At 48.0% G+C, this 15,179-nt stretch overlaps 3 protein-coding genes across 3 annotated transcripts in view; all 3 read right to left on the bottom strand.

The window, feature by feature from the left end:
• Window positions 1-15,179, bottom strand: part of LOC115269977 (uncharacterized) — a 617,722-nt gene that overhangs the window by 321,177 nt on the left and 281,366 nt on the right. The window lies entirely within an intron of this gene.
• LOC134288863 (uncharacterized) lies at window positions 1,581-7,795 on the bottom strand. Its single transcript, XM_062854776.1, has 2 exons — window positions 7,648-7,795; window positions 1,581-7,591 (listed from the first exon to the last, which is right to left on the bottom strand). Exon 2 carries the CDS (start codon window positions 7,491-7,493, stop codon window positions 1,581-1,583), a length of 5,913 nt encoding a protein of 1,970 aa, XP_062710760.1. The 5' UTR covers window positions 7,494-7,591; window positions 7,648-7,795.
• Window positions 8,039-14,347, bottom strand: LOC134288374 (uncharacterized). The gene is made up of 2 exons (XM_062853053.1): window positions 13,649-14,347; window positions 8,039-13,558 (listed from the first exon to the last, which is right to left on the bottom strand). The coding sequence occupies exon 2, from the start codon at window positions 13,406-13,408 to the stop codon at window positions 8,165-8,167; it is 5,244 nt and encodes a 1,747-aa protein (XP_062709037.1). The 5' UTR covers window positions 13,409-13,558; window positions 13,649-14,347; the 3' UTR covers window positions 8,039-8,164.

Consider the following 15,179-nt stretch of genomic DNA (forward strand, 5'->3'; position numbering starts at 1 on the left):
AAACTGTGAAAAACATTTCATGACCACCTTCCCTGACAATCACACCCACTATGGATGTGTGGAAAGACCGAGAAAACGCTCCTAGTTCCGCATTTATGGTTGAGGGTGGACCAGCAGGAATCTGCCAGCAGCCCCACCGGACGGATTTCGTAGTGTGGCCACGGAGACGGAGACGGAACTTGGAGAAATCTCGATGGGTTGGTAAGTCTGCTGCTGCATCAGTATGATCTGCAAGGGGACGGGAAATATGTGGTAATCCGAGTCTTTCCTTCCTTTCTATTTGCAGCTAAGCTCGCTGCTTGCTGACTGTTGGATGTTGGGGCTGATGCTGGGGCAGCGATGACGACCGACCGGTCGCCCCTATCCTTGATGACGATACGATGCGCTGCTCTCGAGGGCCCCCTTTCGAGAAAAGGAAGGGATTTTGTGCTGAGAGTGCAGATCGCTTTTTTCGCTTTGTTATTTTGCGTTGGTTGGAGAAGTACTTTTTTCTGTCTTTATTCCATTTGGTTATTCCGCTTGGAAGCAACGACCTAGCGTGTGCACATGGGGGCTGCTCTGATAAAATGTAGCAAAGGGAGTACCTAGTTGCATCATCGAAGAGTGTGGCGTGGACGAGCGAGCGAAAATCTCGTGCGCTGCTTGACGATGAGACGGATGATGGAGCGGATGGGTAATGGGGTTTTCCGAGTTTTGATCTCGTATCATCACTGTTACGTCTAGTGGCCAGCGTTGGGGGGAATCCGTACTCTTATCCGTTTTGGGTCCGTAGGGTCCAGTATGCTATACGCACTTCAAAGTCCACCAAAAGCCGTCATAGCCCAATCCACTTAATCGTCACATTAAACCACCAATAAACACATTTTAGTAGTCACAAACCAACAAGATTTATTGTAAAACACTTAACTACTTTATTCGGTGAAACTAACGATCATTTCGAATTGTAATTTATTGGCTGGTCTTCTCTATGGCGGCTGTGTAACGAATGATAGTCGGTTCTATTCAAAGCGGTAATTTTGCGGGCTCATGTCTAGGCTAGTATTGGTGTGGGAAATGGATATCATAGCTCGTCTAAATTTTACCTATACTGAACTGTGCGAAAGCGATCTAAATTGGTTTGGGTCTGTTGTCACCGAAGCTCTTATAGCAATCCAAACACGGTCGTTTTAGTGGATACGCTTTAGCTGTAATTGGTTTATCATTATGGTACACAATTCGAAGCCTAATTCATTCTACTTACAAATTTTCAGTAGCCTTTCACAAACGAAATTCTTCCCTTTAGGTTTTTCAATTATAGGTTATATAACTAGAATAACAAATTGTGCATGTTAGATATAAGTTAAATTATACAAATTCATTTGTTACTTACTTCGAGTATGTAGTAATTTAGTTTAGGTAGGAATTATACAATTTTATACTCAGAATAGCACGGAAATTCAAAAATACAATTAATTTTCAGAAACTTGCTCCAATTCACGTGTCTTGCTTACTATTCTGGTTTGTTGACATTCTCTATAGGAGTATGTGGTAACGATGCAACAGTTGTTCACAACCGACCCATTGAAAAGAATAGGCTACCATCAGTTTAGGCCATCTCCATCGCGGGGAGGCATACCGTCGTCACACTCCCCCACCCGTGAGCCGCTACCATCTTTTTGGTGAGGGTCACCATCCTCCATGACGTCGAGCAGCGCCAGATTAGTCACCGACCTGCGATCGACTCCGCTATTCGTACGCACCCAAGCTTGCCGCACTCGTCCATCTGCTCCCGTCATTACTCTCTCAATTCGTCCCCTGGTCCACTGACTCCTCACTGTGCCATCCACTACTAACACCAAATCTCCCTCCTTAAAGTCCTTCACGTTATCGAACCATTTGCAGCGTCTCGAAATCACTGGAAGGTATTCCGTGATCCACCTTCTCCAAAACTCATCAGCCAGGTGTTTCGCCAAGTTCCAACTGCTCCTCAAGGTCGCTCGGTAATCTGTTGGAAGAACTGCCAATTGTTTTACACCCGACGAACTTCCCAGTAGAAAGTGGTTAGGCGTTAAAGCCTCCTGGTCTGCCGATTCCAACGGGATGTACGTCAACGGGCGTGTGTTGATCATCCCTTCCGCCTCGATGATCACCGTTTCCAGTGTTTCGTCGTCAGGTTTACGAGACTCGTCTAGAGTCGATTTGATGGCTACCTTCACCGACCGAACCATCCTTTCCCAAACCCCACCCATGTGAGGTGTTCCGGGGGGGTTGAATGACCAGCGGGTATTCGAATTGGTGAAGACCGATGCTAGTCTCTGATTGCGCTCTTCTATCTCCTTCTTCAGCTGATTGTTGGCTCCGTGAAAATTGGTTCCGTTGTCGGTAAAAATTTCAATTGGTGAACCACGACGAGAAACGAAGCGACGTATCGCTTGAATGCACGATTCCGTTGACATGCTGTGTACAACCTCCATGTGGACTGCTCGAATGCTCAGACACGTGAAAAGGGCAATCCACCGCTTCGCATTGCTGCGCCCAACTTTTACTAGAACAGGTCCGAAGTAGTCTAGGCCAACGAAAGAGAACGGTCGCACGAACGGCGTTAGTCGAACTTTTGGCAGTGGAGCCATTGGAGGTAGCCGGGGTATAGCTTTGCGTAAACGGCAGAACATACAGTTCCGCGCGACTTTCCCAACACACGCTCGCATCTTTGGAATATGAAACTCCTGCCTCATCTCATTCACAACCGTCTCTCTGTTCGCATGACGGAAACGGCGATGGAACTTGTCAACGAGTAGCAATGTGATTGCTGACTTCTGTGGTAGAATCATAGGAAACTTCGCTGCGTACGGAACATGTGGCGCTGCACCAATCCTTCCCCGCATTCGTAACACACCAGACTGGTCCAGGAACGGCCATAGCTTGAATATCTTGCTAGATCTGGATACTGCTGAATGACGATGCTGCATCGATCTCTTCTGCCCGCTGAGCTGCTTTATTTCTCCGGCGTAGTATTCCTGTTGCGCTTGTTTGTACAGTGTGACCTCTCCGATCGCTAACTCTTGTTGCTTCAGCACACCCAACTCCAACCGTTCGCCGTGTTTCTTCCGGATGAGATTGCTGATAAAGCGATGAACGTACGCTGTGATTCGGTGTAATTTGTCCCAGCTACTGAACCTTCCAACTTCGATCAACGGTACGGTCTGCTCAACGTGCACCCCAACATGGCGAATTTCTTCATTTGTGGTACACTGCACTGCTTCCTGCTTCGGCCAGAAACTTTCCGATTCCAATAAAAACTTCGGTCCACGAAACCAGGGATTATCTCTTTCGAAATTCGGCCCCTTACCCCATTTCGTTGCAAGATCAGCGACATTCAGCTCAGTGTCGATCTTCCTCCATTCTTGAACGTCTGTCGATGACAAAATCTCCGCCACACGGAAGCCCACGAACTGCTGATACCTGCGGTGATCGGATCGCAACCAAGCAAGAACTGTTTGTGAGTCCGTCCACAACACACGGCGACTGACGGGAAGGTCGTGCAATGAAACCACACTGTTGAGTAATCGTGTGCCTAATACGGCAGCTTGAAGCTCCAAACGAGGAACTGACATCAATTTTAGTGGAGCTACTTTCGCTTTTCCGGCCACAAGTGCTACCTCCGGTCCTTTTTCTGACTCTACTCGAAAGTAGACAACGCATGCGTACGCTGATTTACTGGCATCCACAAAAACATGGATTTGGAGCGAGGAATACGATTGGTAATCAGCTGCTGCAAAATAGCAACGAGGAATTCGGATAGAGTTTAGTCCCGGTAGATGCGCTGTCCACCGCCACCATTGTTCACACAATTCAGTACTGACAGGTTCGTCCCAGTCTACTCCGGATGCCCAGATGTCTTGCATTAAAGTTTTCCCGTGGATGATGAAATAGCTGATCAACCCTAGCGGGTCGAACAAACTCATTACCACGCGAAGCACTTCACGTTTAGACGGCTTGTGAGATTGATCCAGTGCATATCCAAGATCGGCGCGTATTACGAAACTGTAGGTGAGGTCATCTCCCGTCGGAATCCATTTCATCCCCAGAACGCTCTCCACGATGTCTTCTTTCTCTGGGTTGATTTTCTTCTCGGCTTCGTTCGATATTGCTCCCACTGTAGCTGCGACCGTCGGATCATTGGAGAGGAAATTACGGATTTCAAATCCTCCCGCAGCGTGCACCCGCCGAACTTCACTTCCGACCTGCACAGCCTCTGCTGCCGTCGGAAAACTGTCGAGATAGTCATCTACGTAATGATATCGGGTGATTGCTGCCGCTGCCCTGGGGGATTCGCTTTCGAACTCTTTCGCGTTTACATTTTTGACGTATTGCGCGGAACTTGGAGAGCACGTTGCGCCGAATATGGAAACGTCCATGACGAAGACTTGAACCTTTGATTTTACATCATCCCGCCACAGAAATCGTTGGAATTGGCGATCTTCCCGCCTGATGTATAGCCGATGAAACATCTCCTTAATGTCCCCCGTCAGTGCGACAGCATAAAGACGGAAGTGGTAGAAAACTTCGATCAGCGAGGCGAGATAATCGGGGCCTTTGAGGAGGACGGAGTTGAGAGAAACTCCATTCACTTGCGCGGCAGCGTCCCAAATAATCCGAACCTTGTTGGGCTTTCTAGGGTTCAATACTATTCCCAACGGCAAATACCAACTCTTCCCTGAACTTGTGTTAGCGAGCTCTTCTTCGGTGGCCTGGTGTGTGTAGCCTTTTTCCTTGTACTCCCGTATTTGCTGACGAACGCTATCGTACAGCAGTGGTTCCTTCCCTAGCCGCTTCTCCAGAGAGTGTAAACGTCGTAGCGCCATCCCGTAGCTATCCGGCAACTGGATTTCATCCCACTTCCATAGTAACCCGGTCTCGAATCGGCTGCCAACTCTACGAGTGGTGGTTTGGAGTAGCTGTTGAGCCCGTTTATTCTCCTTCGATTCTAGTGGAGCGAGCGGAGGTTGAACACCAGAATTGTCCAGTGTGATGAAATCACGGACGATCTGGTTCAAATCATCCTTTGAATTGGTCCATCCTCCAACGTGAAACCCACAGGTAAATGATTCGGTGGCTGAACGAGAGCTGCCGTAGATGCTCCATCCTAAACGACATTTGGCTGCCATTGGTTGGCCCCAACCTCCTTCTCGAATTTTCAGCGGAATCGTGAGTTTCAGGTTGTCAAGACCAATAAGGAGTTTTGGTGTAACATTCTCGTAGTCGATGATCGGCAAGCCTCGCAGGTGTGGATACTTTCCTGCCAGGTCTTGGTAGTGCAGCGATTGGGTTGGCAACTGAAGACCTTCTACTGTACGCGCATCCATAATCTTATAATGGTTATTCGACGTCCCACCGGAGACCTCCATCTGGATGACACGAGAGTTTGCTTCTTCCCGTGTAACATTTCCCGTCCACTGTAGACTTAACGTGCTTGCCGGACCAGTGACTCCCAACTGCTCAGCTACTGCGACATCAAGAAGCGAAATCTGCGAACCTTCATCCACGAATGCGAACACATTCACACGTCGATCCTTTGCATACAGTGTTACTGGTAATATTCGAAAAATTGGGCTATTACCACTCAGTAGTTGGGAATGACTGGTGGACACCACGAGAGGAACCGCCGGTGTGGTCGTATGCAGCAGCGTGTGGTGACGAAGACGGCAACCTTCAACCTCGCACCCTTTCCATGTCTTGCAAGGCCATTTTCCGTGTTGGTTCAAGCAAGTCCTACAGAGCGAGTTCTGACTGACAATCTGGAGACGGTTATCGATGTTCATTGCTTTGAAGTTGAAACAGTCTGCTATTTTATGTCCTTCCATCTTGCAGGCTGCACAGACCTTTTTTGCCGGGCGTACTAGAGTTGGTTCATTCGAGGAATATTCCGAGTGTGTATAGACGAAACTTCGGTCCTTCGGCTTCTGTGCTCCTTTTGTTGTTTTACCAGTGGGTTGATCATCCATTACTTCATATGCTAGTTCCACCAAGGTTGACATAAATGCTCCAAACGTCCCGAGGTTGACCACTGGAATGGTACTCTTATATGCCGACCACTTCAAGCGGTAGTCCACTGGAAGTTTTGCAACCAGGTCATGCAGCAATGACGGATTTGCCAAGTGCGCCTGTTGCTTCGCGCTCTTCAGGTGTTCAACCAAGCTATCGACCGCCATACCGAAGTCGACAATGCTCTCCAGGTCATTCGTATTCGGAGGAGCTAGAAGTCGAATCTTTTCAGTCAGTGCTCTGATCAATGTTTCTGGACGACCATACCGCATCTGCAGAGCCTTGATGACGTGGGGAACGCTTGCAGGCGAGAGTAATCTGCAGCGTACCATTTCCATAGCTTGTCCTTTAAGACAACGTTGAAGCCGGATCAAATTCTCGTCCATGGAAAATCCACATGTAGCTGTTGATCGCTCAAAGTTACTGATCCAGATGGGCCACTCCTCTGGGTTCCCGGAAAAGGTGGGTAGATCTTTCCCCATCACTTGACGAGCCGCCAACTGACGGCTGGTTGGACCAATCTCATCATTGAAAGCCTGCTGCTGAACGTTGCACACGGAATCGCCGTCGTTCTTATCACCCTCCGTCGTCCCTGGTATCTCTTCAAACAGGTAGTTGACCTTCTTCGCTGCACCGGAGATTGGATTACGAATCTCATCGAGAACAACTTTACCGGTAATCTCCGGAACGTGGCTGGAACCTCTTGCTGCTGACGTGGATCTTACAATTCCCTCTGTCTGCTCGCCGGATTTCTGCAGCCAACTACGCACTTTTGCCTCCGAACTTTTCTCACTTTCACTCAAACTAGAAACATCACTGCCGCGCTGAGAGAATTGACGAACAATATTCTTTTTTGCCTCAAGTGATAAACGTTTCATCTGTAACAGCGCTTTCCGACCTTTTTCCTCCTCTTCTAGCTGCCTTTCCTGAAAGGCTTTCTCTTCGGCTAACTGTTTTGCTTCTAACGCCAACTCGCGTTCCCTATTTTGTTTCTGCAGCATCAACTTTTTATTTTTCAGTTCAAGCTCTGCCTGTAACTCCTGCTCTTTTATTTGTTCGTCTTCATCTAACATCCTAAGCTCAAGCGCAAGTCTTGCCCTAGCACTAGAAGTTAAACTTACGTCATCACCTGCAGCGGACTTTTTACTTCTTCGTGAGGTTCCCTTGCTGCTGACGGACACCTTCGACGACTTCTTAGCACCGGTTGGTACGGTCAGCCGCTTTCCACCTTCCTTGCCATTTGCTTTTCGGATGTTCTTCGTCGGAATCGGAGTCTGGTTCATAATCCCACAGGATTCGCACTTCCAGGGCTGTCCGGAAACGCTTTCGTCGACATCTGCACAACTGAAATGATACCAGCACTCACAACCGTCGCACGCCACCATGTTTTCATCGCTGTCCGGGCGGTCACACGCGACACAGCTGGACGGCGAAGCAGCAGCATCTTTTTCTCCAGGAAGACTCATCATACCTTAGGGGATTTCGCGGTGAAAATTTCTAAAGAAATTGTTGTCACCGAAGCTCTTATAGCAATCCAAACACGGTCGTTTTAGTGGATACGCTTTAGCTGTAATTGGTTTATCATTATGGTACACAATTCGAAGCCTAATTCATTCTACTTACAAATTTTCAGTAGCCTTTCACAAACGAAATTCTTCCCTTTAGGTTTTTCAATTATAGGTTATATAACTAGAATAACAAATTGTGCATGTTAGATATAAGTTAAATTATACAAATTCATTTGTTACTTACTTCGAGTATGTAGTAATTTAGTTTAGGAAGGAATTATACAATTTTATACTCAGAATAGCACGGAAATTCAAAAATACAATTAATTTTCAGAAACTTGCTCCAATTCACGTGTCTTGCTTACTATTCTGGTTTGTTGACATTCTCTATAGGAGTATGTGGTAACGATGCAACAGTTGTTCACAACCGACCCATTGAAAAGAATAGGCTACCATCAGTTTAGGCCATCTCCATCGCGGGGAGGCATACCGTCGTCACAGGGTCTAAACTACAATAAAACAGTGCACTAAACATAGCCGCCACCTTGAAACATAGTTTCAAACTTACTACTACTACTACAATATTATCTTGTCAAATTTTACATTCATTGTTTACATTTATAATCTTCTCTTCAGCATTCTGAATCATCGTCCACGTCGTGCTTCGCTGTATCGCTGATTGCTGAAAAAGATTGCTGATCATCCGCAGGCAGAAGACAGATCTGGGAAGCCGGTCGCTTGTATATCCCACTGCTCGTCCGAACAACAACCACTCTCACCACGCCGTCGCCGCCAGGATTTGCTTCGAGAATTCGTGCTAGAGGCCATTTCGTAGGAGGTAGCGAGTCGTCGCGGAGAATCACCATCGTCCCCGTCCTCAGCGTCGTGCTAGGGCAGCGAAAGGGTTTGGAATCGCGTTGCAGCTCCTTCAAATAGTCGTTCCTCCATTGAAACCAGAACTGCTGTGTTTTCTCTTGAAGCCGCTGAAATCGATCGAGCCGATTGATGGGGATTTCTCGAAGATCCGGATCTGGCAGAGCATGCAAGGAGGTGCCAATCAAGAAGTGGCCTGGTGTCAAGGCAGAGAGATCCGAAGTGTCCTCCGATAGTGCACAAAGTGGCCTCGAATTCATGCAGGATTCTATTTGGGCCAGTACTGTTGACATCTCTTCGTAGCTGAGTAGGGAATCTCGAAGTTGCCGCTGCAGATGACGTTTTGCGATTTTGACCGCGGACTCCCACAAACCGCCGAAATTGGGTGCCTTCGGTGGGATTAGGTGCCACGATATTCCTTCCATAGCGAGATTGTCCCGGATGTGGTTAAGGTCGGACTGGTTTTGCAGACGTTGGTAGATTTCGTGAAGCTCATTCCGAGCCCCGATGAAGTTTTTACCATTATCGGAATGTATGTGAGCAGGTTTTCCTCGTCGTGCAATGAATCGGCGGAGTGCCGACATGAACGATGCCGTCGAAAGATCCCCCACGAGTTCCAGATGGGTCGCCTTTGAAGTAAAGCACACAAATACGCAAATGTATGCCTTGATTGGTGCAGCTTTCCGATGAGGTGGACGCAGATAGATTGGACCACAATAATCCACTCCGGTGTGGAAGAATGCTCGGCTGGGAGTTACCCGTGAGGCTGGAAGTTGACCCATAGGTTGTCGTACTGGAACCGGATTCGTTCGTGTGCATTCGTAGCAGCTTCTGGTGATTCCTCGCAGCAGACGTTTTCCATTGACCGGCCAGTAATTTTCCCGGATTACAGCCAGCATTAGTCGTGGTCCACCGTGTAGAAGCTTATGGTGATAGTGTCGAGCCAGCAGTTTGGTGAAGGGATGGTTTCCTGGTAGAAGGGCTGGGTGCTTTGTCTCGTACGGTTCATTGGAGTGTCGTAGACGGCCTCCAACTCGAAGTATGCCTTTCTCATCACAGAACGGGAGCAGGTTGCGAATTGTTGACTTGGGAGAAACGAGTTTGCCAGTGGAGAGGTCCTTGATTTCCTGTTGATAGGTTTCCGATTGAACGAGTCGGACGAGTTGGTGTTTTGCGCTTTCCAATTCTTCCACAGACAGGGTTGTGTCCAAATGCGGGTGTTGACCAAGATGACGCGATTGGCAATTGCGTCGGAACCGGGATATCCAAGCGGTCACTCGGATGAGTTTGGTGAAATGCGAGTAGCGAGAGAAAATAGGGTTGATTTTGACCGTGCAGGCTGCCACAGCCGCCACCGTTTCCCTCTCCATTTGATCCTCCGGTGCAGGTTCCAATTCCTTCTGTTGTGGCCAATTCTCCTCCGATGTACCTAACCATTCCGGACCGTGATGCCATAGACTGCTTTCCAGGAAGTCGCTGACGTGCATTCCTCTTGAGACCAGGTCCGCCGGGTTTTGGGTTCCTGGGACGTGTTTCCATGGGGCGTTGTGGGTAGTAGTTTGGATTTCGCTTACCCTATTGGCCACAAAGGTTTTCCAGTGGTATGATGGGGCCCGTAACCAATCCAGGACTACGGTCGAGTCCGACCAAAAGTGTACGGCGTCGAATTCCAATTCCAGTGCTTGAGTGACCTTGGTGTACAAACGAGCGGCGAGTTGTGCGGCGCACAGTTCCAGTCGGGGGATGCTGAGTCGTTTCAAGGGAGCGACCCGGGATTTCGCCGAAACCAGTTGAACTTTCACCGTACCATGTTCATCCACCGAGCGTGCGTAGATGCAACAGCCATATGCTACCTTGGAGGCGTCTGCGAAGCAGTGCAACTGCACCGATACTGCATTTGGTAGAAAGATGAAACGATCGACCTTGCAAGCTGCCAGTTCGTTGATTTGAGGACGAAATTCCTGCCACAATTCTTGGAGATCCTTGGGTACTTCGTCGTCCCATCCGATGGGTATGAGCCACAAACGCTGCATGATGATCTTTGCAGAGATAACGACCGGAGAAATGAGTCCTAGGGGGTCGTAGAGTTGCGCTATGCAGGACTGGATTTTCCTCTTCGTCAGTGGGCCGTCGTTTTCCTTGATGCTGATGTCGAACTTCAGGCAATCGGATTCTGGTTCCCAGGTGATGCCCAGCGTTTTAACGGTTTCGTCCGGATCGAATTTGATGGAGGATTGTGTTCCGATTTGATCTTGGGGAAGTCCTTGGAGAACCTCCAGACGATTTGATGTCCATTTTCGTAAGGGAAGGCCGCCTTTAGCCATCAGATCACCCATCTCGTTTCGTAAAGTGATGGCTTCTTCCACAGTGTCGTCTCCCCCAATGAAGTCATCGACGTAGTAACATTTCGGAACCAGTGGTGCTGCCTTCGGGTAATGTTGTCCTTCGTCCTCGGCGAGTCTCAGGAGTGTTTTGGTTGCAAGGTACGACGATGGAGCCAGTCCGTAGGTAACGGTACGAAGTTGGTAGGTACGAATAGGTTCGGATGTGTCGAATCTCCACAAGATTTGTTGAAGAGATCTGTCCTCAGGGTGGACCGTCACCTGACGGTACATTTTTTCAATGTCTCCGACCAAGGCTACAGCATACTTCCGGAAACGAATCACAATGTGCAGCAGTTCATCCTGTACGACAGGGCCCACAAGCAGTGCCTCATTTAGGGAGCATCCAGTACTAGTTTTCGCCGATCCGTCGAAGACAACCCTCAATTTTGTAGTTGTGCTGGAAGCCTTCAGAACAGGATGATGGGGCAAGTAGAAACTTCGTTTGGGTTGCTGCTCGGAATCAGGAACCAATTCCATATGCTGCAAATCAAGGTACTCTCGCAGGAATTTGTGATATGCCGTTCGAAGTTCCTCGTTCCTTTCGAGCCTTTTTTCCAGTAGGTTGAAACGATGCAGGGCCGATGACTTGGATTCTCCCAACATTTGATCGATCATCGGTTTCTTCGGCATTCTGACGACGTATCGCCCTTCTTCATCTCGCGTCGTTGTTGTGTTGTAGAGCTCCTCGCAGTCCTCCTCTTCGATAGACAGTTGTTTCCGGTCGGCCAGTTCTTCAACTTCCCAGAAGCGTTCTATTAAACGACACAATGGTTCAGCTGTGGCACAGTTAGAGATGGTGATCCGAGAGTGTGGTTGTAGTGAAGCGCTTCCGGCGATGACCCATCCGAATACGGTTTCGACGACCAAAGGAAGGTTGGGTCCCAGATGAATCGGAGGGGTTTGGCCAAATAACGAGAAAAAGTGTTGCACTCCGAGAATTAGGTCCACTTCGCCTCGTACGTTGAACTTCGGATCCGCCAATGATACATTCTCAGGGATGGTCCATGAATGCGTGGAAATACTTTCGACGGGTTGCTTGGCAGTGACCTTGTTCAGTACCAAGAATTCCATAGTCATGGCGAAGTCTGTCAATCGAGACCGCACCTCCACGGATACGGTTTGGGAGCATTTTACCACGCCTGTGCCTACACCATGTACGTCGATTTTCACCTTCTGTCCCTTCACACGCAGTAGTTGAGCGAGCCTTTCCGTCATCAGGTTTGACATGGATCCAGAATCTAGCATTGCACGAGCAAACAGTTCATTCCCGTGGCGGTCGACGACCTTTACAACCGCTGTCATCAAGAACGTACTGCAACCGACCGCTACTGTGTTGACTATTGTTGTGGGTGACCCGTTCTCGCTGTCTTCCGATCCTCTTGACGTCGCTACGTTCGAAACTGTATTCGAGTTGGGAAACCCTGGATGAATCATCGTGTGGTGCTTTCCTCTACAGGTTTTGCAACGGAATTTCGATTGGCAATTCTTCACGAAGTGGTCCGTCCTGAAGCAATTGCTGCACAGCCGATTCGAGTTCACCAGGTCCAGCCGTTTCTCCAGTGGCATCTTGAGAAATTCGATGCATTCCACCAAACGGTGATTAAGCGAGCACGCTACGCATTTGAAGATTCGCTCATCGGAAGCAGCATGAGTATACACCTTCGCAGGGCCGAAACGCTTTGAGGGCAGGGGTTGTGACGAAGTTGATTGCGCTGCTTGGGAAGAGTTAACCGAGAGGGACTCGAGCACACGTGTCCGCCGTTGCAGGAATTCGATGAGGGCAGTATAGTTCGGCTCCGTCAATGTAGAAGCATGATCCTCCCACAACTTCAGTGTGACGTCATCCAGGCGAGCGCATAGCAGATGTGCTAAGATTGTACTCCAACCGTCGACAGGTTCCTGTAACTGCTTCAAGATCTTCGTGTGCTTCTCGAAGGCATCGATGAGACCATGTAATCCATTAGCTGACTCTCGTTTCATTTTAGGGTGATCCAACATCGTCTGAAGGTGGCGTTTTTTCAGCAAATAGGTGTTCGAATACCGATCGACCAGAACCTGCCATGCCACAGCATAATTCATGGAGCTGATGGTGAGCGATTCGATCAGTTGAGCCGCCTCGCCTTTTACCGCCGCCCGCAAGTAGTGGAATTTTTGCACGGTCGAAAGTTCGGTGGAAGAGTGGATTAAGGCGATGAATGTATCATGGAACGTTAACCACTGGTTGTAGTCCCCGCTGAATTCAGGAAGGTTGATGGTCGGTAATTTGACTGCAGCTAGATGCGATGAATTCGGTTGAGATTGCTGATGCGTGCTATGTGGGTTCGGCGTATCCGGTATTTTCGACAGCAGCACGCCCTTTACACGGAAAAACTTTGATTCAAATTTCTCGCGCGTAGCCATATGTTGAGGTTCTCCCTGGACGGATTCGTCGTGGCATTCGATGTCAGATTGCACATCCTCGAACGAGCTCCATAATTTGTCCATGCTTTCGATCCGAAGGGTGATTTCATAGTGGTCCTTTTCAGCATCGCAGTTCTGGGAGAATTCCTCGCACCGATCCAGCGCCGCTAGGATGTTGGTGCGCTTCTGCACGAGTTGTAGCATCTTCTTTTTGGTCATGCTGGCCGGAGGTTCCCTTGAAACAAAGATCCGGTAGAGACGCAGGGAAACGTAGATTGATTGGAACGTTACTCACCTTCTACAAGGTGGAAAATTGCCTTGTATTTCAATATCCGGAACCAGCAACCACAGAGATCCTCGAATCCAGAACTTGGCGGATGGTCGTAGTAGAACGTGTCCCTTCAAATTAAGACCCGGTAGAGACGCAAAGAAACGTAAGTTTATTGGAACCACACTAACCTTGTCAAGGACAAAGATATGCCTTGGAATTTCATAAACCGTTGAACTGGACCAGTTTGAAAAGGCCAGTTGATGAGCGCCGATTGGTGGTCCGAAACTGCCAGTAGGGTCACAAGATGTCCGATTCTTTGGTCGGCGACCAAGAACAATGGGATGGGATGTACAATGGCGATCGGGTAGTTTAGCGGTTTTAGCATACGTGGGGTCCTTCCAAGAGCTTCTGGGGGTCCAAACGCCGGATCCTGGTCACGGCACCAATTTTGTGTTACGTCTAGTGGCCAGCGTTGGGGGGAATCCGTACTCTTATCCGTTTTGGGTCCGTAGGGTCCAGTATGCTATACGCACTTCAAAGTCCACCAAAAGCCGTCATAGCCCAATCCACTTAATCGTCACATTAAACCACCAATAAACACATTTTAGTAGTCACAAACCAACAAGATTTATTGTAAAACACTTAACTACTTTATTCGGTGAAACTAACGATCATTTCGAATTGTAATTTATTGGCTGGTCTTCTCTATGGCGGCTGTGTAACGAATGATAGTCGGTTCTATTCAAAGCGGTAATTTTGCGGGCTCATGTCTAGGCTAGTATTGGTGTGGGAAATGGATATCATAGCTCGTCTAAATTTTACCTATACTGAACTGTGCGAAAGCGATCTAAATTGGTTTGGGTCTAAACTACAATAAAACAGTGCACTAAACAATCACAAATGTTCATCAATTTAAACATCCAGCTGAAAGTCAACATTGTTATTCAACGATTCATGTTCAGTCAGCAAGTCGAGTGTTCAGGCATAATGATCAGTGCTCATCATATTGTAAAGAGCTGCTGATTCAGACATTTCAATGAAATGGAAAGCATGCAAAATTCGGAATGGTAATCCAGAACGTTTAGGCCGAATATTGTTTGGTTATTGTACGTTCACTCGTGTTTCACTTTTATCAAGAAACCCTATCAGCTGTGGAACGTGGCGTAGTGATGACACGTTCACCGCATAAATGGATGGTTATAGGTTCGATCCCAGACTCGGCACTTTTTTCGTCAGTTGCTCTTCTTCCCGAGAGCGGCTGACACCTGACCCTCTTCTGAGCATATGCTCAAACGGACCCGGAAACTTGGATATCGGCAAACGACAACTCATAATGGACCCCCATTACTGGAAAAGGATCAGGAGCCACACATCAACATCTTCGTGCTCATCAGGGTAGATGGTGCACATGCCAATTGAAATCGCTCAAGCAGTGCCCTAGTTAACAAAAGAGCTGTAAAATCTGATTAAGTGGTTGAAAATTAAAAAAAGAAACCTTATTAACATGAACTCCGTAAACCGTTGAAGGTAGATCCGTCCATTGTTCTTCTTCTCTGAGCAATAAGGGATGATCTGATCATTAGACACTTGAGCGAGAGGCTCAAGTAGTGTGGGGTTAGAAGAGGAATCTTTGGAGCAATTTGTAAACAATCACTGAATATTTTAACAAAATTCTCTGAAATAATTTCTAAAAAAAATCTTGAGGAGACATTTCTGATA

This window comes from Aedes albopictus, chromosome 2 (genome assembly GCF_035046485.1).
Source record: "Aedes albopictus strain Foshan chromosome 2, AalbF5, whole genome shotgun sequence".
Lineage (NCBI taxonomy): Eukaryota > Metazoa > Arthropoda > Insecta > Diptera > Culicidae > Aedes > Aedes albopictus.

Excerpts from the sequence above, each read along its gene's own strand:
- LOC134288374 (XM_062853053.1), bottom strand. The coding sequence starts at position 13,408 with ATGACCAAAAAGAAGATGCTACAACTCGTGCAGAAGCGCACCAACATC.
- LOC134288863 (XM_062854776.1), bottom strand. The coding sequence starts at position 7,493 with ATGATGAGTCTTCCTGGAGAAAAAGATGCTGCTGCTTCGCCGTCCAGC.